The sequence below is a fragment of the Entelurus aequoreus genome, linkage group LG26 (assembly GCF_033978785.1).
Source record: "Entelurus aequoreus isolate RoL-2023_Sb linkage group LG26, RoL_Eaeq_v1.1, whole genome shotgun sequence".
Classification (NCBI taxonomy): domain Eukaryota; kingdom Metazoa; phylum Chordata; class Actinopteri; order Syngnathiformes; family Syngnathidae; genus Entelurus; species Entelurus aequoreus.
The window spans coordinates 6,981,016-6,996,655 of NC_084756.1; the positions used below are offsets into that span (position 1 = coordinate 6,981,016).

A 15,640-nucleotide genomic window follows, 5' to 3' on the forward strand; every position below is an offset into this window, starting at 1 on the left:
TTTTAAATCTCAACATTAAATCTAAATGGTAAATACACATGTTAAATCTAAATGTTTACTATAAATCTAACTGTTAAATGTAAATGTTAAATGCAAATGTTAAATTTAAATGTTTAATATAAATACAAATTTTAAATATAAATGATGAATCTAAATGTCAAATATAAATGTCAATCTAAATTTTAACTCCAAATGTAAATTCTAAATGTGAAATCTAACCATTAAATCTAAATGTCAACTATAATGGTAAATCTAAATGTTTAGTAGTAATCTAAATGTTCAATCTCAATATTAAATCTAAATGTTTAATATAAATTGAACTGTTAAATCTAAATGTTTAATATAAATTCAAAAAGTCAAATCTAAATGTTGACTCTGAATGTTAAAATGTTTAATATAAATGTTGAATCTGAATTTGAAATATAAATGTTAAATATACATGTTGAATCTAAATGTTTAATATAAATCTAATTGTTAAATATAAATGGTAAATCTAATTGGTAAATACAAGTGTTGAATTTAAATATTAGATGTAAATGTTTGAACACAAATTTTGAATAACATTTTGAAAATAAACATTAACATATACAATTTAATTATTAATGGTGAATATAAATGTTAAGCACAAGTTGTAAATATAAATAATACGATTAAACATGACATTTTAATATGCATGTTAAATCTAAATGCAAATGTTAGATATGATTGTTCATTCTAAATGTTTCTATTTAACATTTAGATTTACATTAAACATTTAGATTTGAGGTTTTTCATTTAAAATTGAGATTCAACTTTAATCCTCACCATTTCATTTCTACCTCAATTTAGAGGAGATGGGCTAAACCTGAGAAAAGACAAGCAAAGGATATTTTGACATGCTGAGCAGCCTGGGATAGGCTCCAGCTCCCCCATGACACTGACAAAGCTCACCTGGTGGGAATCTTCACCCTCAGGTAGCGGTCGACGGCGATGGCGAGCAGCGAGAGGATGGAGCTCTGCGTGATGATGACCACCAGGCAGCAGAGCAAGAGGCAGGTGTAGAAGCTGGTGCAGATGTCCAGGCTGATGGTGATGGCCAGAGGGATCACCAGAACCCCCACCGAGATGTCAGCCAGCGCCAGGGACACCATGAAGCAGAAGGTGGTGTTGCGCAGGGCCCGGTTCAGCCACACCACCAGCACCACCAGAACGTTGCCCAGCACAGCGGCCAGAGCCACCAGCACCTCCATGGAGATGTAGAGAGGGTCCGGCAGCTCCAGCTCCTTCATGCCAGGACAGGAAGACATTCTTCACACCAAACTCACGTCTTGCTTCCACTCCCAGGAACTTCTTCACATGTTGGATGCACCCTCAGCAGCTTCTGATGCTGGATGGACCCTCAGCAGCTTCTGATACTGGATGCACCCTCAGCAGCTTCTGATGCTGGATGGACCCTCAGCAGCTTCTGATGCTGGATGGACCCTCAGCAGCTTCTGATACTGGATGCACCCTCAGCAGCTTCTGATGCTGGATGCACCCTCAGCAGCTTCTGATGTTGGATGGACCCTCAGCAGCTTCTGATGCTGGATGGACCCTCAGCAGCTTCTGATGCTGGATGGACCCTCAGCAGCTTCTGATGTTGGATGCACCCTCAGCAGCTTCTGATGCTGGATGGACCCTCAGCAGCTTCTGATGTTGGATGCACCCTCAGCAGCTTCTGATGCTGGATGGACCCTCAGCAGCTTCTGATGTTGGATGCACCCTCAGCAGCTTCTGATGCTGGATGGAACCTCAGCAGCTTCTGATGTTGGATGCACCCTCAGCCGCTTCTGATGTTGGATGGACCCTCAGCAGCTTCTGATGTTGGATGCACCCCCAGCAGCTTCTGATGCTGGATGGACCCTCAGCAGCTTCTGATGCTGGATGCACCCTCAGCAGCTTCTGATGCTGGATGGACCCTCAGCAGCTTCTGATGTTGGATGGACCCTCAGCAGCTTCTGATGCTGGATGGACCCTCAGCAGCTTCTGATGCTGGATGCACCCTCAGCAGCTTCTGATGTTGGATGCACCCTCAGCAGCTTCTGATGTTGGATGCACCCTCAGCAGCTTCTGATGTTGGATGGACCCTCAGCAGCTTCTGATGTTGGATGGACCCTCAGCAGCTTCTGATGCTGGATGCACCCTCAGCAGCTTCTGATGCTGGATGGACCCTCAGCAGCTTCTGATGCTGGATGCACCCTCAGCAGCTTCTGATGTTGGATGCACCCTCAGCAGCTTCTGATGCTGGATGGACCCTCAGCAGCTGCTGATGTTGGATGCACCCTCAGCCGCTTCTGATGTTGGATGGACCCTCAGCAGCTTCTGATGTTGGATGCACCCTCAGCAGCTTCTGATGCTGGATGGACCCTCAGCAGCTTCTGATGCTGGATGGACCCTCAGCAGCTTCTGATGTTGGATGCACCCTCAGCAGCTTCTGATGCTGGATGGAACCTCAGCAGCTTCTGATGTTGGATGCACCCTCAGCCGCTTCTGATGTTGGATGGACCCTCAGCAGCTTCTGATGTTGGATGCACCCCCAGCAGCTTCTGATGCTGGATGGACCCTCAGCAGCTTCTGATGCTGGATGCACCCTCAGCAGCTTCTGATGCTGGATGGACCCTCAGCAGCTTCTGATGTTGGATGGACCCTCAGCAGCTTCTGATGCTGGATGGACCCTCAGCAGCTTCTGATGCTGGATGGACCCTCAGCAGCTTCTGATGCTGGATGGACCCTCAGCAGCTTCTGATGCTGGATGGACCCTCAGCAGCTTCTGATGCTGGATGCACCCTCAGCAGCTTCTGATGTTGGATGCACCCTCAGCAGCTTCTGATGTTGGATGCACCCTCAGCAGCTTCTGATGTTGGATGGACCCTCAGCAGCTTCTGATGTTGGATGGACCCTCAGCAGCTTCTGATGCTGGATGCACCCTCAGCAGCTTCTGATGCTGGATGGACCCTCAGCAGCTTCTGATGCTGGATGCACCCTCAGCAGCTTCTGATGTTGGATGCACCCTCAGCAGCTTCTGATGTTGGATGCACCCTCAGCAGCTTCTGATGTTGGATGGACCCTCAGCAGCTTCTGATGCTGGATGCACCCTCAGCAGCTTCTGATGTTGGATGGACCCTCAGCCGCTTCTGATGTTGGATGGACCCTCAGCAGCTTCTGATGTTGGATGCACCCCCAGCAGCTTCTGATGCTGGATGGACCCTCAGCAGCTTCTGATGTTGGATGCACCCTCAGCAGCTTCTGATGCTGGATGGACCCTCAGCAGCTTCTGATGTTGGATGCACCCTCAGCAGCTTCTGATGTTGGATGCACCCTCAGCAGCTTCTGATGCTGGATGCACCCTCAGCAGCTTCTGATGCTGGATGCACCCTCAGCAGCTTCTGATGTTGGATGCACCCTCAGCAGCTTCTGATGTTGGATGGACCCTCAGCAGCTTCTGATGCTGGATGCACCCTCAGCAGCTTCTGATGTTGGATGCACCCTCAGCAGCTTCTGATGCTGGATGGACCCTCAGCAGCTTCTGATGTTGGATGCACCCTCAGCAGCTTCTGATGTTGGATGGACCCTCAGCAGCTTCTGATGCTGGATGCACCCTCAGCAGCTTCTGATGTTGGATGCACCCTCAGCAGCTTCTGATGCTGGATGGACCCTCAGCAGCTTCTGATGTTGGATGCACCCTCAGCAGCTTCTGATGCTGGATGGACCCTCAGCAGCTTCTGATGTTGGATGGACCCTCAGCAGCTTCTGATGCTGGATGGACCCTCAGCAGCTTCTGATGCTGGATGGACCCTCAGCAGCTTCTGATGTTGGATGGACCCTCAGCAGCTTCTGATGCTGGATGCACCCTCAGCAGCTTGTGATGTTGGATGCAGCTTGTGCTAAATGCATCAAGTCCTCTCAGACCTCCCTCACTCTCTTCTCTGCACATGATGGAGGGGAGGGACCTTCTCTTCCTGCAGTAGTAGTTCACCCGGGCTGTGTGTGTGTGTGTGTGTGTGTGTGTGTGTGTGTGTGTGTGTGTGTGTGTGTGTGTGTGTGTGTGTGTGTGTGTGTGTGTGTGTGTGTGTGTGTGTGTGTGTGTGTGTGTGTGTGTGTGTGTGTGTGTGTGTGTGTGTGTGTGCGTGCGTGCGTGCGAGTGTGCGTGTGCGTGACAGAGAGGATGCTGTTGGCAGAGATTTAAACATAAGCAACTTCCAGTGAAGAGGATGCATTAGTGCTAATTAGATGTCACTGTGAGGATACTGGAGTGAAATAAATCTTTTTTTTTCTGTACTTATACATACATATACTAACCCCGTTTCCATATGAGTTGGGAAATTGTGTTAGATGTAAATATAAACGGAATACAATGATTTGCAAATCCTTTTCAACCCATATTCAGTTGAATGCACTACAAAGACAACATATTTGATGTTCAAACTCATAAACTTTTTTTTTTTTTTTTGCAAATAATAATTAACTTAGAATTTCATGGCTGCAACACGTGCCAAAGTAGTTGGGAAAGGGCATGTTCACCACTGTGTTACATGGCCTTTCCTTTTAACAACGCTCAATAAACGATTGGGAACTGAGGAAACTAAATGTTGAAGCTTTGAAAGTGGAATTATTTCCCATTCTTGTTTAATGTACAGCTTAAGTCGTTCAACAGTCCGGGGTCTCCGCTGTTGTATTTTAGGCTTCATAATGCGCCACACATTTTCGATGGGAGACAGGTCTGGACTGCAGGCGGGCCAGGAAAGTACCCGCACTCTTTTTTACGAAGCCACGCTGTTGTAACACATGCTGAATGTGGCTTGGCATTGTCTCGCTGAAAAAGACGGCGCTTAGATGGCAGCATATGTTGTTCCAAAACCTGTATGTACCTTTCAGCATTAATGGCGCCTTCACAGATGTGTAAGTTACCCATGTCTTGGGCAAAAATGCACCCCCATACCATCACACATGCTGGCTTTTACACTTTGCGTCGATAACAGTCTGGATGGTTCGCTTCCCCTTTGGTCCGGATGACATAATGTCGAATATTTCCAAAAACAATTTAAAATGTGGACTCGTCAGACCACAGAACACTTTTCCACTTTGCATCAGTCCATCTTAGATGATCTCGGGCCCAGAGAAGTAGAAGGCGTTTCTGGGTGTTGTTGATAAATGGCTTTCGCTTTGCATAGTAGAGCTTTAACTTGCACTTACAGATGTAGCGACCAACTGTAGTTACTGACAGTGGGTTTCTGAAGTGTTCCTGAGCCCATGTGGTGATATCCTTTAGAGATTGATCATCTATATCAACTATATGATCACCTACATCAACTATATGATCATCTACATCAACTATATGATCATCTACATCAACTATATGATCTTCTACATCAACTATATGATCATCTACATCTACTATATGATCTTCTACATCAACTATATGATCTTCTACATCAACTATATGATCATCTACATCAACTATATGATCTTCTACATCAACTATATGATCATCTACATCTACTATATGATCTTCTACATCAACTATATGATCTTCTACATCAACTATATGATCTTCTACATCAACTATATGATCATCTACATCTACTATATGATCTTCTACATCTACTATATGATCATCTACATGTACTATATGATCATCTACATCTACTATATGATCATCTACATCAACTATATGATCTTCTACATCAACTATATGATCATCTACATCTACTATATGATCATCTACATGTACTATATGATCATCTACATCTACTATATGATCATCTACATCTACTATATGATCATCTACATCTACTATATGATCATCTACATGTACTATATGATCATCTACATCAACTATATGATCATCTACATCTACTATATGATCATCTACATCTACTATATGATCATCAACATGTACTATATGATCATCTACATCAACTATATGATCATCTACATCTACTATATGATCATCTACATGTACTATATAATCATCTACATCTACTATATGATCATCTACATCAACTATATGATCATCTACATCAACTATATGATCATCTACATCTACTATATGATCATCTACATGTACTATATAATCATCTACATCTACTATATGATCATCTACATCAACTATATGATCATCTACATCAACTATATGATCATCTACATCAACTATATGATCTAGAAATCTGTCATAGTGGTAATATAAACAAAAAAGTCCTTCTGAGTACTGTGTGGCTTTATATGTGACATCATTATTCTTGCTGAGTGGGCAATAAAGTGCAGAGAAAGGTGTAAAGGTGGAGCAGACACCTGAAGTACGTATCTTAAGTACGGACGTATCTAAGTCCGGACGTATCTAAGTACGGACGTATGTAAGTATGGACGTATCGAAGTATGGACGTATCTAAGTACGGACGTATGTAAGACGTCACTGCTGTCTCTGAGTGGTACTTGGCAGCCAGAAAGGCTCAACAAGCAATCAGTAAAATGGGTTTTTTTGGCTGGAAAAAGCTTTATTGAAAGCATTTAACTGATTGTGTGGATGCTGAAGAGCATGAAAACATTCACCTCAGGAATTGTACTGTGGTACTGATTGTAACTCTTATAATACCTTAGTATTTTACCTATTGTAACTCTTATAATACATTAGTATTTTATTTACCTATTGTAACTCTTATAATACATTAGTATTTTATCTATTGTAACTCTTATAATACATTAGTATTTTATTTACCTATTGTAACTCTTATAATACCTTAGTATTTTACCTATTGTAACTCGTATAATACATTAGTATTTTACCTATTGTAACTCTTATAATATGTTAGTAATTTTTACCTATTGTAACTGTTATGTTAGTATTTTACCTATTGCCTCTCTTATAATACATTAGTATTTTACATATTGTAACTCTTATAATACATTAGTATATTACCTATTGTAAGACTTATAATATGTTAGTATTTTACCTATTGTAACTGTTATGTTAGTATTTTACCTATTGTAAGTCTTATAATACATTAGTATTTTACTTATTGTAACTCCTATAATATGTTACTATTTCACGTATTGTAACTTTTATAATACATTAGTATTTTACCTATTGTAACTTTTATAATATGTTAGTATTTTACCTATTGTAACTCTTATAATATGTTAGTATTTTACCTATTGTAACTGTTATGTTAGTATGTTACCTATTGTAACTCTTATAATATGTTAGTATTTTACCTATTGTAACTCTTATAATACCTTAGTATTTTACCTATTGTAACCATTTAACAGCGATAAACAAGGGTTTACTGTACATTTCTAGTAAACTACAATATTATTATCATTGCACTACTTCATTGTTATTTATTATCATTGCACTGTTTTATTGTTATTTATTATCATTGCCCTGTGTTATTGTTTTTATTACCATTGCACTACTTTATTGTTATTTATTATGACTGTTTTATTGTTATGTATTATCATTGCACTGTTATTGTTATTTACTATCATTGTACTACTTTATTGTTATTTATCATAATTGCACTACTTTATTGTTATTTAATATCATTTAACTGTCCATCCATCCATCCATCTTCTTCCACTTATCCGAGGTCGGGTCGCGGGGGCAACAGCCTAAGCAGGGAAGCCCAGACTTCCCTCTCCCCAGCCACTTCGTCCAGCTCTTCTTGGGGGATCCCGAGGTGTTCCCAGGCCAGCCAGGAGAGATAGTCTTCCCAACGTGTCCTGGGTCTTCCCCGTGGCCTCCTACCGGTCGGACGAGCCCGAAACACCTCCCTATGGAGGCGTTCGGGTGGCATCCTGACCAGATGCCCGAACCACCTCATCTGGCTCCTCTCGATGTGGAGAAGCAGCGGCTTTACTTTGAGCTCCTCCCGGATGACAGAGCTTCTCACCCTATCTCTAAGGGAGAGCCCCACCACCCGGCCGCTTGTACCCGTGATCTTGTTCTTTCGGTCATAACCCAAAGCTCATGACCATAGGTGAGGATGGGAACGTAGATCAACCGGTAAATTGAGAGATTTGCCTTCCGGCTCAGCTCCTTCTTCACCACAACGGATCGATACAGCGTCCGCATTACTGAAGACGCCGCACCAATTTGCTTGTCGATCTCACGATCCACTCTTTCCTCACTCGTGAACAAGACTATGAGGTACTTGAACTCCTCCACTTGGGGCAAGATCTCCTCCCCAACCCGGAGATGGCACTCCACCCTTTTCCGGGCGAGAACCATGGACTCGGACTTGGAGGTGCTGATTCCCTTCCCAGTCGCTTCACACTCGACTGCGAACCGATCCAGTGAGAGCTGAAGATCTTGGCCAGATGAAGCCATCAGGACCACATCATCTGCAAAAAGCAGAGACCTAATCCTGCAGCCACCAAACCAGATCCCCTCAACGCTCTGACTGCGCCTAGAAATTCTGTCCATAAAAGTTATGAACAGAATGGGTGACAAAGGGCAGCCTTGGCAGAGTCCAACCCTCACTAGATACAGGTCTGATTTACTGTCGGCAATGTGGACCAAGCTCTGACACTGATCATACAGGGAGCGGACCGCCACAATCAGACAGTCCGATACACCATACTCTCTGAGCACTCCCCACAGGACTTCCCAAGGGACACAGTCAAATGCCTTCTCCAAGTCCACAAAGCACATGTAGACTTGTTGGGCAAACTCCCATGCACCCTCAGGACCCTGCCGAGAGTATACAGCTGGTCCACAGTTCCACGACCAGGACGAAAACCACACTGTTCCTCCTGAATCCGAGGTTCGACCATCCGGCGTAGCCTCCTCTCCAGTACACCTGAATAGACCTTACCAGGAAGGCTGAGGAGCCTGATCCCACAATAGTTGGAACACACCCTCCGGTTCCCCTTCTTAAAGAGAGGAACCACCACCCCGGTCTGCCAATCCAGAGGTACCGCCCCCTGATGTCCATGCAATGTTGCAGAGTCTTGTCAACCAAGACAGGCCCACAGCATCCAGAGCCTTAAGGAACTCCGGGCGGGTCTCATCCACCCCCGGGGCCTTGCCACTGAGGAGCTTTTTAACTACCTCGGCAACCTCAGTCCCAGAAATAGGAGAGCCCACCACAGATCCCTGAGGCACTGCTTCCTCATAAGAAGATGTGTAAACATCCGCAGTCGAGATCAGTAGAACACCATCCTCACCATACACGGTGTTGACTGTGCACTGCTTCCCCTTCCTGAGGCGGCGGATGGTGGTCCAGAATCGCTTCGAAGCTGTCCGGAAGTCGTTTTCCATGGCTTCCCCGAACTCCTCCCATGTCCGAGTTTTTGCCTACGCGACCGCTGAAGCCGCACACCGCTTGGCCTATCGGTACCTGTCTGCTGCCTCCGGAGTCCTATGAGCCAAAAGAACCCGATAGGACTATTTCTTTAGCTTGACGGCATCCCTTACTGCTGGTGTCCACCAGCGGGTTCGAGGATTACCACCACGACAGGCACCAACCACCTTGCGGCCACAGCTCCAATCGGCCGCCTCGACAATAGAAGTACGGATCATCGTCCACTCGGACTCAATGTCCGGCGCCTCTCCCGTGACATGTTCAAAGTTCTTCCGGAGGCGGGAATTGAAACTCTCTCTGACAGGAGACTCTGCTAGACGTTCCCACGTCTGTCCGGCATCCTCCCCCACCATCACAGCCAACTCACCTCCAGGTGTTGACCAGTAGAAAGCTCTGCCCCTCTCTTCACCCGAGTGTCCAAAACATGAGACCACAAATCCGATGACACAACTACAAAGTCGATCATGGAACTACGGCCTAGGGTGTCCTGGTGCCAAGTGCACATATGGACACCCTTATGTTTGAACATGGTGTTTGTTATGGATAATCTGTGACGAGCACAAAAGTCCAATAACAAAACACCACCCGGGTTCAGATCCGGGCGCACATTCTTCCCAATCACGCCTCTCCAGGTTTCACTGTTGTTGCCAACATGAGCGTTGAAGTCCCCCAGTAGAACGAGGGATTCACCCGGGGGAGCACTCTCCAGTACTCCCTCGAGTGAATCCAAAAAGGGTGGGTACTCTGAGCTGCCGTTTGACGCGTAAGCGCAAAAAACAGTCAGGACCCGTCCCCACACCCGAAAGCGGAGGGAAGCTACCCTCTCGTTCACTGGGTTGAACTCCAACGTGCAGACTTTGAGCCGGGGGGCAACAAGAATTCTCGCCAGCTCGTCGCCTCTCACTGCTGGCAACGCCAGAGTGGAAGAGAGTCCAGCCCCTCTCGAGAGAACTGGTTCCAGAGCCCTTGCTGTGCGTCGAGGGGAGTCCGACTATATCTAGCCGGAACTTCTCCACCTCGCGCACTAGCTCAGGCTCCTTCCCTCCCAGCGAGGTGACGTTCCACGTCCCAAGAGCTAGCTTATGTAGCCGAGGATCGGACCGCCAAGTGCCCTGCCTTCGGCTGCTGCCCAGCTCACACTGCACCCGACCTCTATGGCCCCTACTATGGGTGGTGAGCCCATTGGAGGGGGGTTCCACGTTGCCTCTTCGGGCTGTGCCCGGCCAGGCCCCACCTCCGGGCGTGGCTCCAGAGGGTGCACCGGTGACCCGCGTCCGGGCGAGGGAAATTTGTTTGTATTTTTCATAGAATTCTTCGAGCTGCTCTTTGTCTGATCCCTCACCTTGGACCAGTTTGCCTTGGGAGACTCTACCAGGGGAATAAAGCCCCCGGACAACATGGCTCCTGGGATCATTGGGATATAGATAGATAGATGGATAGATAGATAGATAGATAGATAGATAGATAGATAGATAGATAGATAGATAGATAGATAGATAGATAGATAGATAGATAGATAGATAGATAGATACTGTATATGTATATGTATATGTATATATATATATATATATATATATATATATATATATATATATATATATATATATATATATATATATATATATATATATATATATATATATATATATACAAATATATATATATACATATATGTATATATATATGTATGTATATATATATGTATATGTATATACATATGTATATGTATATACATATGTATATATATATATATATATATATGTATATATATATATATATATATATATATATATTTATATATATATATGTATGTATATATTTATATATACATATGTATGTATATATGTATGTATACATATGTATGTATATATATATATATATATATGTATATATATGTATATATATATATGTATATATGTACATTATATATATATCATCAAGTTTAACATTTTTAAGTGACCAAAGTGAGTTTGGCACACCATAGATTAGAAATGAATAATAGGAGAATATATTAGTGACACTATATTTCCATATGGGTTACACATTCCATCATTTAATTCCACATAATTTTAGCTGTTTGCAATTTTACCACATTATCGAACTTTAATATTTTTGACTCAATAAATAAAGTGTTTGTATGTTCTCTATATCCAACGTTATGTATCAGTCTAATTGATCTTTTTGTAACACGGTTAACGAATGTAGCGCACATTTGTAGTTAGTTCCCCACATTTCTGCACAATAACTCAGATATGGTAGTACTATAGTAGCGAGCAGTAGAGAATGTGAAGTGATTTGTTAAACCAAATATTGTGCTTTTTTTTCCATATACAACAACCTATCTGGACTCGATAAGAGAATCGATAAGGAATCGGTTCGATAAGAGGATTCAATAATAGGCTCGAACTCGATAATTTCTTATCAAACATCATCCCTACCCTTCACCCCCAAGTCCAACTGGGAGCCCTCACCTGGACTGCTGCCTCCAGACTTCCATGTGAAGGTCCAGGCTGATGAGCTCCCCTCGTTCGGATCGGGCTGCGCACCTGCTGTCACGGCCAACCTGACGTGAGACGTAGCCTGAGGAAAAATAAACATATTGTCATTAAGCCAGCTGACAAGGGAAGCGCAGAGATAATTATGGACAGGACACAGTACATCTGGGAAGGTATTTGACAGTTGAGGGACACCACCAACTACACACACCTGGACGAACCCATTTATCCCCAAACCATCCCCATTGTTGAAAAAGTCATACAAAACTATTACAAAAAAGATTAATTAATTCCAAGCAAAAAACTTACCTCTCGGGCGAATCAGACCCTCGCCCCCGCAGGTTCTACATGCTCCCAAAAATCCACAAGGAGCCACACAAGTGGAGCAGGCCCCACGAGATCCCTCCGGGCAGGCCCATTGTGTCCGACTGCGGCAGCGAGACCTATAGGACGGCAGAATTAATAGATCACTACTCGATACCACTCTCCGTCAAACATAGCAGTAACCTCAAAGAAACATGTGACTTCATAGACAAGATCAAAACCATTCACATTCCCCAACACTCATATTCTTAAACACGCTGAACACTCACAACCCAAACATCACCATCAGGTCGACCACCAGCCCAACGTCAGTCGACTTCTTGGACACCACCACCTTCAAAGGTCTTGAGTTTGCCACCACACACCACCTGGATATCAAGGTGTTTTTTAAGGCGACCGACACCCATGCTCTCCTGTATAAAAGCAGCTTCCACCCAAGCATACCTTTGCAGGGTTGGTGAAATCTTAATTGCTGAGGTTTCATAGGATTTGTACCAGGCGGGAGGACTTCGCGGTGGCCACAAGGGCCTTCTTTTCTGCCCTGAAGTAGAGGGGCTACTCCAGGTCCTTCCTCAGGAAACAGACTAAGGTCTTCCTGGACCTGAAGGGGCCTGCCCCTGGGACATCCATGATTCCTCTCATCACCACCCACTCTCCCACAGCCGTACAGGTCACCAGAAAGGTTAAAAACAACTTTCAGAACTTTGTGGAGAGTAGTGGGAAGCTGCGGGACCACTAATTGGTGTCGGCCTACGGCAAAAACCCAAACCTGGGTGAGCTGCTGGTCAGCGCCCGGGTCAGCTGGCTTTGAGACTTGCCCTCGACTCGGAAAACCGCTCTCTTCCGCCACACACCGTGGCTCGTCAACCGCCACGGCGGTAAAATGTTCTGGCCGCTCTGCCGGAGTGACCAGTACACTAAAAATTGTGTGTACGTAAGGGTGTAACGTGTACGTGTATTTGTATTGAACCGTTTCGGTACGGGGGGTTCGGTTCGGAACGGAGGTGCACCGAACGGGTTTCCACACGGACATATTAAAGGCCTACTGAAACCCACTACTACCGACCACGCAGTCTGATAGTTTATATATCAATGATGAAATCTTAACATTGCAACACATGCCAATACGGCTGGGTTAACTTATGAAGTGCAATTTTAAATTTCCCGCTAAACTTCCGGTTGAAAACGCCTTTGGATGATGATGTATGCGCGTGACGTAGCCAGTGAAACAGAGGTATGGATCCCCCATTGAAGCCAATACAAAATAGCTCTGTTTTCATCTCATTATTCCACAGTATTCTGGACATCTGTGTTGGTGAATCTGTTGCAATTTGTTCATTGCATTATGGAGAAAGAAGCTGAGCAAGCAAAGAAGAAAGTTGTCGGTGCGAAGCGGAGTATTTTGCGAGGGAAGTCAGCAACACAACACAGCCGGTGTTTCATTGTTTACATTCCCGAAAGATGCAGTAAAGATCGAAGAACTCGGACAACAGAGACTCTTACCAGGAGGACTTTGACTTCGATACACAGACGCCTGTAGAGAACTGGGACAACACAGACTCTTACCAGGATTACTTTGATTTGGATACACAGACGCAGACGTGGTACCGTGAGTACGCAGCTGCGCTTCCAAACATTTGATCGCTTGCCCGTACGTGCGTGTCACGTACGTAACTTTGGGTAAATATGTAAGCTTTATGAACCTTTGGTTAGGTGAACGGTCCTTTGGGCTGAGTGATTGTGTGTGTTGTGCAGGTGTTTGAATTGTATTGGCGGGTTATATGGACGGGAGCTAGGAGCTAGCATAACAAACACCTAGGTGTTTTTATGCGGGATTAATTTGTGGCATATTAAATATAAGCCTGGTTGTGTTGTGGCTAATAGAGTATATATATGTCTCGTGTTTATTTACTGTTGTAGTCATTCCCAGCTGAATATCAGGTCCCACCCGCACGCTTCCAAACATTTGATCGCTTGCCCGTACGTGCGTGTCATGTACGTAACTTTGGGTAAATATATAAGCTTTATGAACCTTGGGTTAGGTGAACGGTCCTTTGGGCTGGTTGTGTTGTGGCTAATAGAGTATATATATACATATGTCTTGTGTTTCTTTACTGTTGTAGTCATTCCCAGCTGAATATCAGGTCCCACCCGCCTCTCACAGCATCTTCCCTATCTGAATCGATTCCACTCCCCCTAGTCCTTCACTTGCACTTTCCTCGTCCACAAATCTTTCATCCTCGCTCAAATTAATGGGGAAATCGTCGCTTTCTCGGTCCGAATCGCTCTCACTTCTGGCCGCCATCACTGTAAACAATAGGGAACTTTGCGGAAATGTTCAACTGACTATGTCACGCTACTTCTGGTAGGGGCAAGGCTTTTTTTTTGTCAGATACCAAAAGTTGCGATCTTTATCGTCGTTGTTCTCTACTAAATCCTTTCAGCAAAAATATGGCAATATCGCGAAATGATCAAGTATGACACATAGAATAGATCTGCTATCCCTGTTTAAATAAAACAATTTTATTTCAGTAGGCCTTTAAGTAGCGCACCGCACAGACGGACATAAGTAGCGTACCGCACGTTGTGTAAACAATGCACACCGAGGCACAACACACGGCATGCTAGCAACGACTGGGCTACGACAACATGTAAAAGCCAGAGCTGGAAGACCCTCTTGCCTCGTTAAGATCTCCCGTTTGGGAACCCTTCGGCTTCACGGTGCGATACAACAATGGAGGACGAGAGGCGGACAAAGCGAAAGCGGTTTGCCGACATTGTTCAGCAGCAGTAAGGTATGCTTCTGGCAACACGTCAAACATGCTAACCCATTTGAAGCAGCACCACCCCCAAGTGAACATCGCTTCAACGAAGAGAAAGACGAGCGTGGTGCAAACGCAGCTACCCACCGCATTCAAGCAGCCTCTCCTCGGCGAGTCAGGCAGGGCTAAAGCAATAACAAATGTTTTTATAGCGGCAGATTTAAGACCTTATTGCATTAAAAACTAAATTTTGACCCACTTCTATGGTGGAAGAAGAATGAGCCCTTATATCCTCTTACTGCCAAGTAGCCAGGCACTACCTCGCCATACCTGCTACCTCCGTGCCCAGTGAAAGGGTATTTTCCACAGCTGGAGACATTGTAACTGCAAACAGGTCTGCTCTTTCTGCATATAAGGTGGATAAACTTATTTTTCTGGCAAAAAAAAACATGAAGATTGAGTGAAAGTCACCAGGGTTAAAGGCTGGGGGAAAAAAAAGTTAATCTGAAGCTGAGTTGACTGTGTAATGTTGCACTTTTTATATGTAGAAGACAAGTTTTGTCATTTTATTTAATCTGAGCAACAACTTGAAGCAGTTTAATGTTGCACTTTATGTGTAGAAATGTTGCACTTTATATGGTAAATGGGTTATACTTGTATAGCGCTTTTCTACCTTTTGTTTTTAAGGAACTCAAAGCGCTTTGACACTGTGTGAATGGGTGAATGTTCACCCATTCAC

The 15,640-nt window shown here is 44.3% G+C and overlaps 1 protein-coding gene across 2 annotated transcripts in view; it reads right to left on the reverse strand.

Annotated features, from left to right (window-relative positions):
• Nucleotides 1–12,303, reverse strand: part of LOC133643280 (adenosine receptor A1-like) — a 26,827-nt gene extending 14,524 nt beyond the window's left edge. The window contains exons 1-2 of one of the 2 annotated variants that reach the window (XM_062037763.1): nt 12,125–12,303; nt 11,792–11,900 (exon numbers count right to left, since the gene is read on the reverse strand). In XM_062037763.1, the coding sequence (XP_061893747.1) occupies nt 11,792–11,817 (26 nt within the window). In that variant the 5' untranslated portion in view covers nt 11,818–11,900; nt 12,125–12,303. Of the gene's footprint in view, nt 1–930; nt 1,405–11,791; nt 11,901–12,124 lie in introns of those variants that run through there. The other variant, XM_062037762.1, reaches the window with a different exon arrangement.
• Nucleotides 12,304–15,640: the final 3,337 nt, after the last annotated feature.